Raw genomic sequence first — 13,800 nt, 5'->3', positions numbered from 1 at the left:
AATACAAAAAAATTAGCCGGGCGTGGTGGCGGGCGCCTGTAGTCCCAGCTACTCGGGAGGCTGAGGCAGGAGAATGGTGTGAACCCAGGAGGCGGAGCTTGCAGTGAGCCAAGATCGTGCCACTGCACTCCAGCCTGGGCGACAGAGCGAGACTGTCTCCAAAAAAAAAACAAAGCTAATGGGAGGCTGGGTGCAGTGGGTCACACCTGTAACACAGCACTTTAGGAGGCCCAGGTGGGCGGATCATATCAGGATTTCAAGACCAGCCTGGCCAACATGGTGAAACATCATCTCTACTAAAAGTACAAAAATTAGCTGGGCGTGGTGATGGGCGGCTGCAATCCCAGCTACTCGGGAGGCTGAGGCAAGACAATTTCTTGAATCCAGGAGGCAGAGGTTACGCTGAACCAAGACTGCCCCACTACACTACAATCTGAGCAACAGAGCAAGACCCTGTCTCAAAAAAAAAAAAAACAAAAAAAAAAACAAAAAAAAACCTTTGCAAAGAAAAAAACCCAACTAAAGAAGGGATTTTTCTTTGGGATAGGGAGGCTGGAGCTCCAAGGGCAGCTCGGTGGCAACTTCTCTCTCCTTGTTCCACCAGTCACTGCACAGAGCTCTGCCTCATGGTCACAGGATGGCTGCTCTACTGCCAGGCATCACAACCTACTCCAGACCAAAGAAGGGCTACCAGCCATGGGGAAGGCTAGCCAAGACTTCCTTTAAAAGGCTTTCCTGGAAGCTATACTAGCAAGTTCCATTTGCATGTCATGGGGATCAACACATGTGACTCAGTTCTGAACAGACACACGGAGTGTCTAGCTTCAAACATGTGCTAGCTTCAAACTCCATGTGGGTCGCCTTCAGTGTGGAGGAGCTTGTTCCTGTCTGGCCTCAGCCAGAAGCCCCGTGCAAATCACGAGTCCCCACCCAGGGTGGTTTATAGGAGAGATTTATTTGAAGAAATATTACAACATATAAAAACTACATAAAGTCTTAATTTCCACTCATACAGTGGTAGATTTGATATAATGCATAATAAAAAACTTTTAAAATCCAGAATGCACAAAGTACTGCACAATTTGATCACTAAATCATTAGTTGATAAGCGAACCTCACACAACAGCTTCATGTCAGCCAAGGCCACAAACACCATGTACCACACATGTGAACGGACAGATTGACATGTTAAAAACACAACATCAGTGCATGTTGGGGATTCCTGGTGCCAGAAACAGGGGTGACGGGAGGGCAGAACTAGTCCTTAGCAGCTTCCTCCTCCTTTATTTTAGCTGAAGGGAAATAAAAGGAAAAGTCACTCTGGGGAACACGCACGGTATCACACTACATGATGGGTGCGTACCAGACACGGACCATCAGGAAATGTTAACGTACTGATGTAACAGCTGACCCAGTAAGCGGCAGAGTGCTAAAGGAACATTCATGGAGACTGAACACTCCTCAAAAGGTCCCAGGGGGTTCTAGACCCAGAGGCTCGAGTGAACAGCTGAGGCAGGTGCCTGCTGAGCCAGACTCACTGAACAGGAGTGAGGGAAATGGCCCCAGGGCCAGTCCAGCAGCCAACCTGACCAAAAGTCTGCTGTGTGCAGCGCGCCTGCTCTAAGCACTTGACACGTGCAACTCAATCCTCACAGCAGCCCCTTCAGAAAGATGGGTGACCCACATGAGGCCCAGAGTCCAGAGCGATGGCCGGCAGCTGCCCCTGCATGTACCCCCAGAGGGCGCTCAGGCCCCAGAGGAAGCCCGGCCCACCCCACCATACCTGAGGCACTCTCTCGGGCTTTGGCCAACATACAGAGCTTGATCTCCAAGCCAATGGCTTTGGCCAGGGGCGGCGGCACAGCGTTGCCCACCTGCGGGAGGGGAGAAGGGCAATGCCTGATGTGGATGGCCAGGCCCGAGGCCCAGGGTCAGGTGTATTGCCGCCCCTGCTCAGACGGAGGACACCCTGGGCATTGCGCCCCTTGGGGAGGGGTTTTGGTCCTGCTCACATGGGCCCAAAGCCCTTCCAGCACAAGGTCCTCGGATCCTCCAACTGGCCCATCGTCCCACCCCACAGCCATAGTTCACTGGGCCTTTGAAGAGCTTCAGAAAGACTTGAGACAAAGACACATGGGGCTGGGCGCGGTGGCTCACGTCTGTAATCCCAGCACTTTGGGAAGCCAAGGCAGGTGGATTAGTTGAGGCCAGGAGTTCAAGACCAGCCTGGCCAACATGGCAAAACCTCGTCTACTAAAAGTACAAAAACTAGCCGAGCATGGTGGCACATGTCTGGAACCCCAGCTACTCGGGAGGTTGAGACAGCAGAATCCCTTGAACCCGGGAGGTGGAGGTTGCAGTGAGCAGAGATGATGTCACTGCACTCCAGCCTGGGCGACAGAGTGAGACTGTCTCAGGAAAAAAAAAAAAAGACAAATGGGCTACCTAGACACGTTTCGCCAGCTAAGAGTGGCTGCTTCCCTGGCCAGCGCGGAGGCGCATGCCTATAATCCCAGCACTTTGGGAGGCCGAGGCAGGCGGATCACCTGAGGTCAAGAGTTCGGGACCAGCCTGGCCAACATGGTGAAACCCCGTCTCTACTAAAAATACAAAAATTAGCCCGGTGCGTTGGCACACAACTATAATCCCAGCTACTCGGGAGTCTGAGGCAGGAGAATCACTTGAAACCAGGGTGGTGTAGGTTGTGGTGAGCTGAGATCACGCCACTTCACTCCAGCATGGGTGAAAGAGCAAAGCTTCATCTTAAAAAAAAAAAAAAAAAAAAAAAAAAAAAATACGGGGGCTGCTTCCTGAGACCCAGATTCGGCGGGAGGGGCGAAACATGGTTTTCACAAGAACCCTGGACACTGGTTTTTTTTTTTTTTTTTTTTTTTTTTTTAGTAGAGACGGGGTTTCACCATGGTCTCGATCTCCTGACCTTGTGATCCGCCCGCCTCGGCCTCCCAAAGTGCTGGGATTACAGGCGTGAGCCACCGCGCCCGGCCTGTTTTTGTTTTTGTTTTTGTTTTTTTTTTTTTTTTTTTTTTTTTGAGACGGAGTCTCGCTCTGTCGCCCAGGCTGGAGTGTAGTGGCTGGATCTCAGCTCACTGCAAGCTCCGCCTCCCGGGTTTACGCCATTCTCCTGCCTCAGCCTCCCGAGTAGCTGGGACTACAGGCGCCTGCCACCTCGCCCGGCTAGTTTTTTGTATTTTTTAGTAGAGACGGGGTTTCACTGTGTTAGCCAGGATGGTTTCGATCTCCTGACCTCGTGATCCGCCTGTCTCGGCCTCCCAAAGTGCTGGGATTACAGGCTTGAGCCACCGCGCCCGGCCCTGGACACTGGTTTTTAAGCTATGCATGTGCCCTGTGTTGATGAAAATACACTTAACTAAGACTAACTCATAGACTAACTCGTTAAGTCAATCTGACACCTGAGAAGCAGGGAGGAATTAAGGTGCTAGTTCATTTGAACCTACAGCGAGTGAGCTGTCGCCACCGTGGGTTTTAGCCTGCTCCCTTAGTGTGACGGACTGTCCTTCTGGCTCAATCTCTGACTCAAAGACAAACAGTAAGGAACCAGCGTAGGGATACAGCCTGACTCGGATGTCTCAGCCCTGTCCCTCCTGTGGGCCATCGTCCTACTGCGAGTGCTGGGGCTACCCGGCAGCCAACAGGTGTCCTCTCGGAAGTGACTGTGCTGGCCCCAGTCCTACCCAATGACAGGCACAGAAGCCTCCTTCCTGTCCAGACCCAGTGGGCGCCACCCCACTGACCTGCCGGTGCTTGTCCAGGATGTTGCCGAAGAGCCGGTAGGTGTCGGGGAAGCCCTGGGAGCGGGCGCACTCCCGCACGCTCACCACGCGGTGCTGCTCGGGATGGAGCACGCGGCCCTGGGGTAAGAGGCGCAGTGGGTGAGGGTAGTAGCACCCAGGCGAGGTCACCGTGGGGGACAGGGAGGGAAATGGCAACCTAGCAGCGTCTGGCCGTGGCCTTGGCCTACAAGCCTGTCCCATGGACATGGAGCGGGCAGGAGGCAGAGAAGGCCAGGTGCCTGGGGTCCTGGGGTGCTGTCCTCCAGCTGGCTAAGCCCACACCTCCACCCAGTTGGGCCTCCAAGTACAGGGCCTGACACAGGCCCTTGGACACCTCCTCCCCACCTACCTGCTTGCCCATGGGCTCGGGGTTGGTGACGGTTGTGCTGAAGAAGCCGTCCCACTCGAGCCTTCCATAGAGGCCAGCCCAGTGGTTGTGGCGGTTCCCGGTGTGGGGCAGGCACCAGGGGATGAGGGTGTTGAACTGCCTGGCTGCGGGGTCGCAGGCTTTGCCGGCTGGAAGAGAAGACAGTGATAAGGCTGCAGTTACGGGATGGGGTATAGGCTTGGGACGGGGGACAGTGGCTCTTAGAGCTTTGGGAGGCAGAGATGGCACCTCCTGTGCAAGGGGACCCCTGGGGTGGAGCAGCCAACAATCCTCATTCTCTGGGCACTGTTTTTTTTTTTTTTTTTGAGACGGAGTCTTTGCTCTGTCGCCCAGGCTGGAGTGCAGTGGCACGAACTCGGCTCACTACAAGCTCCGCCTCCCAGGTTTACGCCATTCTCCTGCCTCAGCCTCCGGAGTAGCTGGGACTACAGGCGCCCGCCACCTCGCCCGGCTAGTTTTTTGTATTTTTTAGTAGAGACGGGGTTTCACCGTGTTAGCCAGGACGGTCTCGATCTCCTGACCTTGTGATCCGCCCGTCTCAGCCTCCCAAAGTGCTGGGATTACAAGCGTGAGCCACCGCACCTGGCCGGCACTGTTTTTGTTATTATTACTATATATTTTTTTGAGAGAGAGTCTGGCTCTGTTGCCCAGGCTGGAGTGCAATGGCATGATCTTGGCTCACTGCAACCTCTGCCTATGGGGTTCAAGCGATTCTCCTGCCTCAGCCTCCCAAATAGCTGGGATTACAGGCGTGTGATACCACGCTCAGCTAATTTGTGTAATTTTAGTAAAGATGGGGTTTCACCATGTTGGCCAGGCTGATCTCGAGCTCCTGACCTCAAGTGATCTGCCTGCCTCGGCCTCCCAAAGTGCTGGGATTACAGAGGTTGAGCCACTGTGCCTGACCTGTTTTATTTATTTTATTATTTTATTTTATCTATTCATTCATTCATTCATTCATTCATTCATTCATTCATTCATTCTTTTTAGAGACAGGGTCTCACTCTGTCTCCCAGGCTGGAGTGCAATGGCATAATCACAGCTCTCTACAGCCTCAACCTCCCAGGCTCAAGCGATCCTCCCGCCTTAAAGTGCTTCCCAAAGTGCTGGGATTACAGGTGTGGCCACCAACCCAGCCTGCTTTTACTACTTAACATGGTCAGCAGCTACCTTCTCTGGGACACCCAGGCTTGGTGTGTCTGTGCCCTGCCCTGGCCTCCAGGTTCACAGGTCAAAGCCCCAGGGCTCTGCCTTCCTTCCCCTCAGCCCATCGGGAACCACCACCTACAGGCCCCACCTTCCACGCAGGAGCAGACCCCACGGAGGGCCCCAGAGCTGCTACGGCCGTTCTTCCTGTCATGGTGGGTATACCGCAGCTTCCTGGCCATGGTGCCGTCCGAGAGCCGCACCTCGATGTTCGGCAGATCGCGCCAGTCTGAGCCGGGGGCCAAGGGGATGTGCCGCATGCGGGCGGCCACCAATGCACTCATGTCCTGAAAGAGTGTGGGGGACCCAGCTGTCACCTAGTGTAAGCAGCATCCAAGCATCCATGGTGGGCTGGGTGCTGGGAACACCATGGTGACCAGGAAGCCCCCTGGGACTCACGCCTATCGGGAAAGAGACAGTCAGGGATGTTGTACTTGGCTCAAGGCCATAGCAGAGACCTGAGGCAGCAGCGCAGGGGTGGGACAGCGTGGGAATCTAAGCTGAGTATTTAGGGTGGGGGAAGGGGAGTGGTGCCAGGGGATGGTGAAAGGGCTGGTCTTGGCATCCTGGGAAAATATGCAGGAAGAGGCAACGAGGGGGAAGGCAGTGATGGGTGGGCAGTGGCTTGACACCATTCCAGACCGAGTCTGAGTCCAGGAGTGCAGGAGCTCTGACACTTCCCATGACCATGGGAGAGAGACCAGGGGTCACGCAAGGGCTGAGGACTCAGGAAGAGGAGCCTGGGATCAGATTCCATGTCCCCCCGAGCCTTGGGCAGGCTCTGACTGTTCCCATGAGGCTGCTAGACTGGGCCTCCAGGGGGAGCTGCTCTGTCAGGGTGCTGTTACCTTACAGATGTGGTCCCTGAGGATGGGCTGGTACTGTGTGCCCCGGAGCTGCCTCTGGAACCAGGACTGAGGCTCCCCGTTGTAGGAGATCTCCAGTGCTGAAGCTCCATTCCGCACCTCTGGCAGGTCGGACATTGTGTCTCGCACCGTGATGGTCCGGAAAGGACCTGAGCTCAACCTGCAACAGGAGGTCGACACCTCTGGGCATGCACGCAGCAGCTGTCCCCTGCCTGCTCACATGGCCTTCTCCAGAGGTCACAGCACACTGCCTGAGGTCACATGAGTGGCAGTGTGCCTGGATGCCATCTGGAAGAGGGGATGGGTTATAGCATGGACTTTGTGGACAACCACAGCCAAGCCTGCGGCCAGCCGCTCTACATGCACTATCTACTAGGGAAGCAGATGACGCGGGGTCAGAATTGGAGAAGGGGGGTGGCAGAGCGCCGTGTGGCAGGCTGGATGCCGTACCATCCTCTCCTCCCTAAATCTCACCAGGGAGCACTCACGGGCCCTAAGAGCTACTGAGGTCCGCTCGGCAGTGTGTGGAGGAGTGACCGGGGCCACCTACCTGGTTATGTTGCTCACGAACTTCTTGTCGTCCACCACCACACTCAGCTGGCAGGCCCGGGGCGCAAACACGTGCAGCGGCTCCGGGAACAGCGGAAGTTTCTCTCCAGGGGCTGCGGCCAGGATGATGGCCCGCCTCCGCGTCTGGGCCACGCCGTACTGACCGGCCTGTGGGGGAGAAGGACAGACACCCCCACCATCAGTGGGACACTCTCAACTGGACTGGCCAGACCCAGGCCTGGGATCAGCAGCCTGACTTGGGAGCGGCTGGCCCATGCAGAGTGCACTTGCAGAATCCCCAGTTACCCCAGCAGGCACGCTCCTGGTCAGAGGAGGTTGGAGCAGATAAAGAACAAAAGCAGCTGAGCCCAGGGGACAACCACTGGGGAAGGTGGGAGCGAACCTTGCGGGCAAGTTCAGCCAGCTCTGAAAGCACTGCAAGGGCCCCGAGGTCCTAGCACTCAGGGAGAACAACACTGGAGACCAGGAGCCCTGCCACTTCCCTAATGGCTGTGGTTACAAGGACAGAGAACGTGGCTGTGACAAGTCTTGCCTGCTGAGCCTGAGTCACCCTGAGGCTGAACTAGGGGACCGGGTAGCCAAGTGCTTGCCCACTTAGGCAGACATCCTGTGCTAGCATCTGAATAGCTGCTTCATTTTTAGTTATACCCTCAATCGCTGAGCTGATACAGACGATGGGGGATGCTTTTCAGATAAGGCCTGGGCCCCACAGACCATGTCCATCCCTGTCCCTGCAGACACAGCCACCTGGAGTGCAACCCTCGGCCATCTGTGGGGGTTTGTATGCGCAGTTACCCAGAGCAAAACTGTCTTTTAAACCGATCGAACAGCAGCTGCCTACACATGTCTCTGCACACCTCACTTCCCCTCCCTCCTGCAGACTCAGCCACTCCGTGGTGCTCCGTGGTGCTCACCCTTCCCCATCGAGGGAAAGGAACCGGGAGCTACCTGGTGAGAAGCCCCTGGTAGCCAACCCTCCCAGGCATGTTCGAGAACACAGCTCAAGAGACGCTAGAGGTGGACTTGCTGGGGGCTGGCTGAGCATGCATCTCCCCTGACCCCACCAGTGGGACAGACGCCACGCCAGCCTCTGCCGCCTGGATGGCAGGCCTGTGCCATTGAACCCTGCTTTCAGTAAGGGACGGTTGGCTGCTGGCCGGGTCATGTGCTGGCCACATCCATCTGCCCGCCCCAGCCCCGGGGCCCACCTGCAGCACGCCGAAGGTGCACTGATAGCCCATGCGGACCAGGCAGCGGAGGGTGAGCTTCAGGACCATGGAACGCTTGAAGGAGACAAAGTTCCTGACATTCTCCAGGAGGAAGAACCGGGGCCGGTAGTAGTCGCAGTAACTGTAGGGGGCAGGAGAGACTGCAGGAGTCACCTCCACAGACAGAGGGGAGAAACGACCCACTGTGCCAGAAGCCCCTCGTGAATGTTATCAAAGTCTCTCCCTACTGAAAGCTGAGCTGTGAGTTTCCAGCGGGCAGAAGCCTCAGTGCAGGGTGAAAATGACCACTGCTGAAACGTGGCACAGCCCCAGGCCATCTGTCAACACGGTGGGGGCTTCTACCTGTTTACCTGAGGAAGGAGACCACCAGCGAGTTTTTGAACTTGGAGTAGGTGCGTGAGTTGAAGCGGTTCATGCCACTGAAGCCCTGGCAGGGCGGCCCACCGCACAGCATCTCCACGTCTCCCTTCTGGGGCAGCCGCTGGCCGCGGGAGTTAGTGGTCTCCCCGGCCATGACCAGCTTCAGCAGTATGTTGCAGTCCTCTGTGAACACCGTGGAGCCGGGGTTGTTCAGTCGGAACGCCTGGGCCGCGGGGTCCCACATCTCGATGGCCCACAGCGTGTCAGAGATGCCTGGCGGATCAAGAACGAAGCCATGCTTTCAACTCCCCAGAAGGAGATTTTTTTTTTTTGAGATGGATTCTCGCTCTGTCACCCAGGCTGGAGTGCAGTGGCACGATCTCGGCTCACTGCAAGCCCCCCAGGTTCAAGCGATTCTCCCACCTCAGCCTCCCCAGAAGCTGGGACACTACAGGTGCCCGCCACCACGCCCGGCTAATTATTGTATTCTTATTAGAGACAGGGTTTCACCATGTTGGTCAGGATGGTCTCGAACTCCTGACCTCGTGATCCTCCCACCTTGGCCTCCCAAAGTGCTGGGATTACAGGCATGCACCACTGTGCCTGGCCTCGGAAGGAGATTCTTGAGTCAGGAAGGTGACCGGGGTTGGAAGTCATTTCAGGTAGCACCTGCCCAGTCTGGGCTCACCAGGTGTTCGGAGATGGAGCCTACGGGCACTTACCTGCTTGGTGGAATCCCTCCGACAACCCCCCGCAGCCAGAAAACACATCCAGGGTCCGCAGCTTGGGCAGCTTGATCTCCATCTCTGGCTCACTAGGCTCACAGGCTTGGGACTTGGGCTTGCCCTTCCCTGGGGGAGAGAGGCCAGAGGCTAAACCTGATCCTCAGAGTCCAAGTCCCACCTTGCTCTCAAGCGCCTTGTTAATTCAGGCAGCCTCGCTATCCCAGAGTTGGTAACACCAAAGGTGGTTTTACACTGAGGGATTCACAGGCAGCCTCCAAGTTACAGAAGAATGACTTGAAAAGAAACTCATACAATGACGTACCTTTTCCCTTGCCCTTCCCTTTGTTTCCAGGGCTACGGGCATGGTTGGGAGGATCTTCAAAGCTTTTACTCTTCGCATTATAGGCCTGAAAAGGAAAGAACTGCAATCGTTTGGGAGAGAAGCGCACTGGTCCCCCCTCTCTAACACAGACTAGTAAGAAGGCAATTTCATAGCCACTTAATTTCTCCCTCGGTGGGGCATGGTCAGTTAGCCACCAATAAGAGTAGTGTGACTTTGCTACAATGGAAACTTAAAACAATCCATCTTATTAATACTAACATTTGATCTGGCTGACACTGAAATGCCTATTATAAGCACTTGGGAGTACTCATTCTAGAAAAGGAAAAAGTACTATACAGAATCTGCTGTCCAATTGAGCTATCCTCATCCAAGCCTGGGAAAACGTGGATGTATCGTTTTAAGATAACAACACGGAAAGGCCAAGCCCCAACAATTTACAAGTCATGAGCTTGATCAGCTGACTAGCGGGCCCTCTCCATAACCAGGGCCTCCTGCACGGGCATGTGGGCTGGGCCTGGACATGGGTGCCTGGCCCAAGGGACCCAGGAGCAGGGGTACCTTCTCCAACTCATACTAAGACACCAGTCAGGCTGGTGGAGGCTGCCTCACGGTCCTCAAGGCTGCCTCCTTGGTGTCTTGCACCAAGACACTAAAATGTTATGTTCTCTAATGACACGCTTTTTAAAAACCAGGAGTGTTAAACTCCGGAACTACTTGAATCTCATACAACTTGTGCTCCGGAGAACCCTGCCCAGACCCCCGTAAAGCTCCTGCAGAACAGCTTCACGTCAGCCAACCACCCACTTCTTACAAAAGCTGAAACCCTGCAGCCAAGCCGCCTTGTGCATAACCCGACATCAGATTCCTTCTGGACAACTTTGACCCCGAAGCCTTCCCTCTAGCAAGCAGGGGCACCACCTCGAGGAAGTAGAAGCGGTTGGGGCCGCCCATGGAGTACACCTGGACGCACTCGGGCAGGTCCTCCCCATACTCCACGGTGCAGCGGCCCTGCACGGCCTTGAAGTCCACCACAGCCTCCTCGTCGCTCCAGTAGAGCAGGTTGATGTCTGCGTGGTAGCTCGCCGGGGTGGACTTGTGGGTGTTCTCAGGCCTGCGAGTGGGAGAGGCCTCGTTAGGAGCTCTCCTTTGTGGTGAGCTTATGCCGAATTAAACAGCACCATGTTCCTGGGGTGCTCAGGGAACTGCTGGGTAAAGATCACCCCCTGCCGGTAGGCAACCACCAGGTAAAGACACCCCCAGTTAGGGAGACCAGGTAAAGACCCCCCGAGTTAGGGAACCGCAGGGTAAGGAACCCCTGCCAGTTAGGGAACAGCAAGGTAAAGATATCCCCTCCCCACACTGGGGAACTGCAAGGTAGACAGACTCCCCCCAGTTAGGGAACCGCAGGGTAAAGACCCACCCCCAGTTAGGGAACAACAGGGTAAAGACCTACCCCCAGTTAGGGAACCGCAAGGTAAAGACCCACCCCCCAGTTAGGGAACTGTAGGATAAAGACCCACCCCCAGTTAGGGAACCGCAGGGTAAAGACCCACCCCCAGTTAGGGAACCGCAGGGTAAAGACCCACCCCCAGTTAGGGAACCGCAGGGTAAAGACCCACCCCCAGTTAGGGAACCGCAGGGTAAAGACCCACCCCCAGTTAGGGAACCGCAGGGTAAAGACCCACCCCCAGTTAGGGAACAACAGGGTAAAGACCCACCCCCAGTTAGGGAACCGCAGGGTAAAGACCCACCCCCCAGTTAGGGAACAACAGGGTAAAGACCTACCCCCAGTTAGGGAACCGCAGGGTAAAGACCCACCCCCCAGTTAGGGAACTGTAGGATAAAGACCCACCCCCCAGTTAGGGAACTGTAGGATAAAGACCCACCCCCCAGTTAGGGAACCGCAGGGTAAAGACCCACACCCAGTTAGGGAATTGTAGGGTAAAGATCCACCCCCCAGTTAGGGAACCTCAGGGTAAAGACCCACCCCCAGTTAGGGAACTGTAGGGTAAAGATATCCCCTTCCCACATTAGGGAACTGCAAGGTAGACTCCCCCACAATTAGGGAACTGCTGGATAATAACCCCTCCCCCAGTTAGGGAACCACAGGGTAAAGGCCCCCTCAGTTAGGGAATCATAGGGTAAAGACCCCCCCCCCCCATATTTAGGGAACTGCAGGTAAAGATATCCCCTCCCCACATGAGGGAACTGTAAGGTAGACTCGCCCCCAATTAGGGAACTGCCAGGTAAAGACCCCCCAACCGTTAGGTCAGGTTGGCTGCTTGCTCTACATGCCTGGCCCTGCCCTGCTGTGGCCACCTGCTGGTAGCAGCCTCTCCAGAGTGTGTTTCTCTCACCTGTACCACTCAGAACCCTTGTTTTATTTCCTGTTATTACGAAGGCTTCAGGAAATCTTTGATCTATGTTAGCTAAGAGGTGAGGCAAGTGTATACCTTCCTGTACAGGCTAGTTTCAGGTTAATGCCTAATCACCACCAGTTACTCGGGTCTTAGAAAAAGAAAACGTAATAGGCCAAAAGCTTAGGAAAGAGAAAAAATCCCAGAGACAGAAAGGAGGACCTGGGAAGAGGTGGGGACAGTGGGACAGAACCTGGACAGTCATAGATGCAGCTCTGGGATGCGGGTGCCCAGACACTCTACCCTTTTTTTCTTTTGAGACAGGGTTTGGCTGTCACCCAGGCTGGAGTGCAGTAGTGGGATCATGGCTCACTGCAGCCTCAAATTCCTGGGTTTGAATGATCCCTGCAGCCTCAGCCTCCCAAGTACCGGGACTACAGGCATGTGCCACCACACCCAGCTGGTCTTTTTTTTTTTGGTAGGGTCAGGGTCTCACTACATTTCCTCAGGCTGGTCTCGAACTCCTGGACTCAAGTGATCTTCCTGCCTCAGCCTCCCGAAGTGCTAGGATTAGAGGCGTGAGCTACAGCGCCCAGACAGCTTAAGGATTTCTTTTGGAAAAAGGGCTCTGCAACATTAAAATAAGGACCTAAAAGTGAGGGCTGGGAACTAGAATTCTAGTCATTATCAATGCCCACCGATAATCAAAAACACTTGGAAAAACTGCTAACTCAACCTAACTCTTAGAACAACCATGGGTGCTATGTCACAACCCTGTTTCAGGCAGAGCCTTCTAGAAGAGTCTGCGGCCTCGTGGAAGAATAGAGGCCTCCACTGACCTGTAGAACTTGTTGACCCGGATCTTGATGTCAGTCTCGTTGGGCCTGCCGTTGCTCTTCTTGGGACAGAAGATCTCTTTGATCCGGCCAATTCGGTAGGGCTCAGGGGCATCCAGGTTGCTGCCTTTGATGTAGTCGGAGTATTTCCGGTAGTGCTCTGGGTACAGGTCCTCGTCCACAGGCTCCTTCCGTGGGCGTTTCACGGGACTGGACAGCTTGATGCTGCAGAGAAGCACCCACTTAGCATCAATGAATCTTCCACCTTGCAGTGGTCAGTCATGACCACAGGCATGACTGACCCATGACAATAGCCATTTAAAGTCAAACACCTGATGAATTAAGGTAGGTGTGTACCTTAAGAAATGATTTGGGCTGGGCATTGTGGCTCACGCCTGTAATCCCAGCACTTTGGGAGATCGAGGCAGGTGGACTACAAGGTCAGAAGTTCGAGACCAGCCTAGCCAACATAGTGAAACCCTGTCTCTACTAAAAATACAAAAATTGGCCGGGCGCAGTGGTACACGCCTGTAATTCCAGCTACTCAGGAGGCTGAGGCAGGAGAATTGCTTGAACCCAGGAGGCAGAGGTTGCAGTGAGCTGACATTGTGCCACTGCACTGAAGCCTGGGTGACAGAGCAAGACTCCATCTTGAAGAATAAAAAAATATTTAGCTGGAGATTCAGTCTCACGGTTTGAAGCAGGCATTCACCCTCTGTGCATCACTGGCTACGGTGGTGGCCAGCACTGCTCGAATACCCCAGGCTCCTGCCTCCCGACCACTTGGCATCTTGTGTTTCCTGGCCTGTGACGTGAGCAGAAATGACCTAAGAGCACGTCACTGCCTGGGGAATGTCCTGTGTGCTTTGCCTTGGGCTCAGAGACTGGCAACTTCTGACTCCAGCAGCCCAGATATCCAAGGGACACAACAGGCAGAGTTCTCTGCTGACCTGTGATGGGCACCTCGTATGAGCAAGACAGTGGCTACTGTGGTTTTTGTTGAGACACTTTCACTGTCACCCAGGTTAGAGTGCAGTGGCATGATCTCTGCTCACTGCAACTCCTCCTCCCGGGTTCAAGCGATTCTCGTGCCTCCGCCTCCCAAGTA

At 54.9% G+C, this 13,800-nt stretch overlaps 1 protein-coding gene across 3 annotated transcripts in view; it reads right to left on the bottom strand.

Annotated features, from left to right (window-relative positions):
* Positions 1–936: 936 nt before the first annotated feature.
* DNMT1 (DNA methyltransferase 1) overlaps positions 937–13,800 on the bottom strand; it is a 61,687-nt gene continuing 48,823 nt past the window's right edge. For 2 of the 3 annotated variants that reach the window (XM_037992404.2, XM_037992401.2), the window contains exons 28-40: positions 12,696–12,917; positions 10,418–10,610; positions 9,479–9,563; positions 9,154–9,282; positions 8,422–8,704; positions 8,051–8,192; positions 6,823–6,989; positions 6,255–6,432; positions 5,489–5,693; positions 4,162–4,328; positions 3,774–3,890; positions 1,784–1,874; positions 937–1,292 (exon numbers count right to left, since the gene is read on the bottom strand). In XM_037992404.2, the coding sequence (XP_037848332.1) occupies positions 1,258–1,292; positions 1,784–1,874; positions 3,774–3,890; positions 4,162–4,328; positions 5,489–5,693; positions 6,255–6,432; positions 6,823–6,989; positions 8,051–8,192; positions 8,422–8,704; positions 9,154–9,282; positions 9,479–9,563; positions 10,418–10,610; positions 12,696–12,917 (2,014 nt within the window). In that variant the 3' untranslated portion in view covers positions 937–1,257. The remainder of the gene's footprint in view (positions 1,293–1,783; positions 1,875–3,773; positions 3,891–4,161; positions 4,329–5,488; positions 5,694–6,254; positions 6,433–6,822; positions 6,990–8,050; positions 8,193–8,421; positions 8,705–9,153; positions 9,283–9,478; positions 9,564–10,417; positions 10,611–12,695; positions 12,918–13,800) is intronic. The other variant, XM_007995208.3, reaches the window with a different exon arrangement.

Source organism: Chlorocebus sabaeus, chromosome 6, assembly GCF_047675955.1.
Source record: "Chlorocebus sabaeus isolate Y175 chromosome 6, mChlSab1.0.hap1, whole genome shotgun sequence".
Classification (NCBI taxonomy): Eukaryota; Metazoa; Chordata; class Mammalia; order Primates; family Cercopithecidae; genus Chlorocebus; species Chlorocebus sabaeus.
Note: the sequence above shows the minus strand (reverse complement) of the source record. Positions and strands in the feature narration are given on the sequence as shown.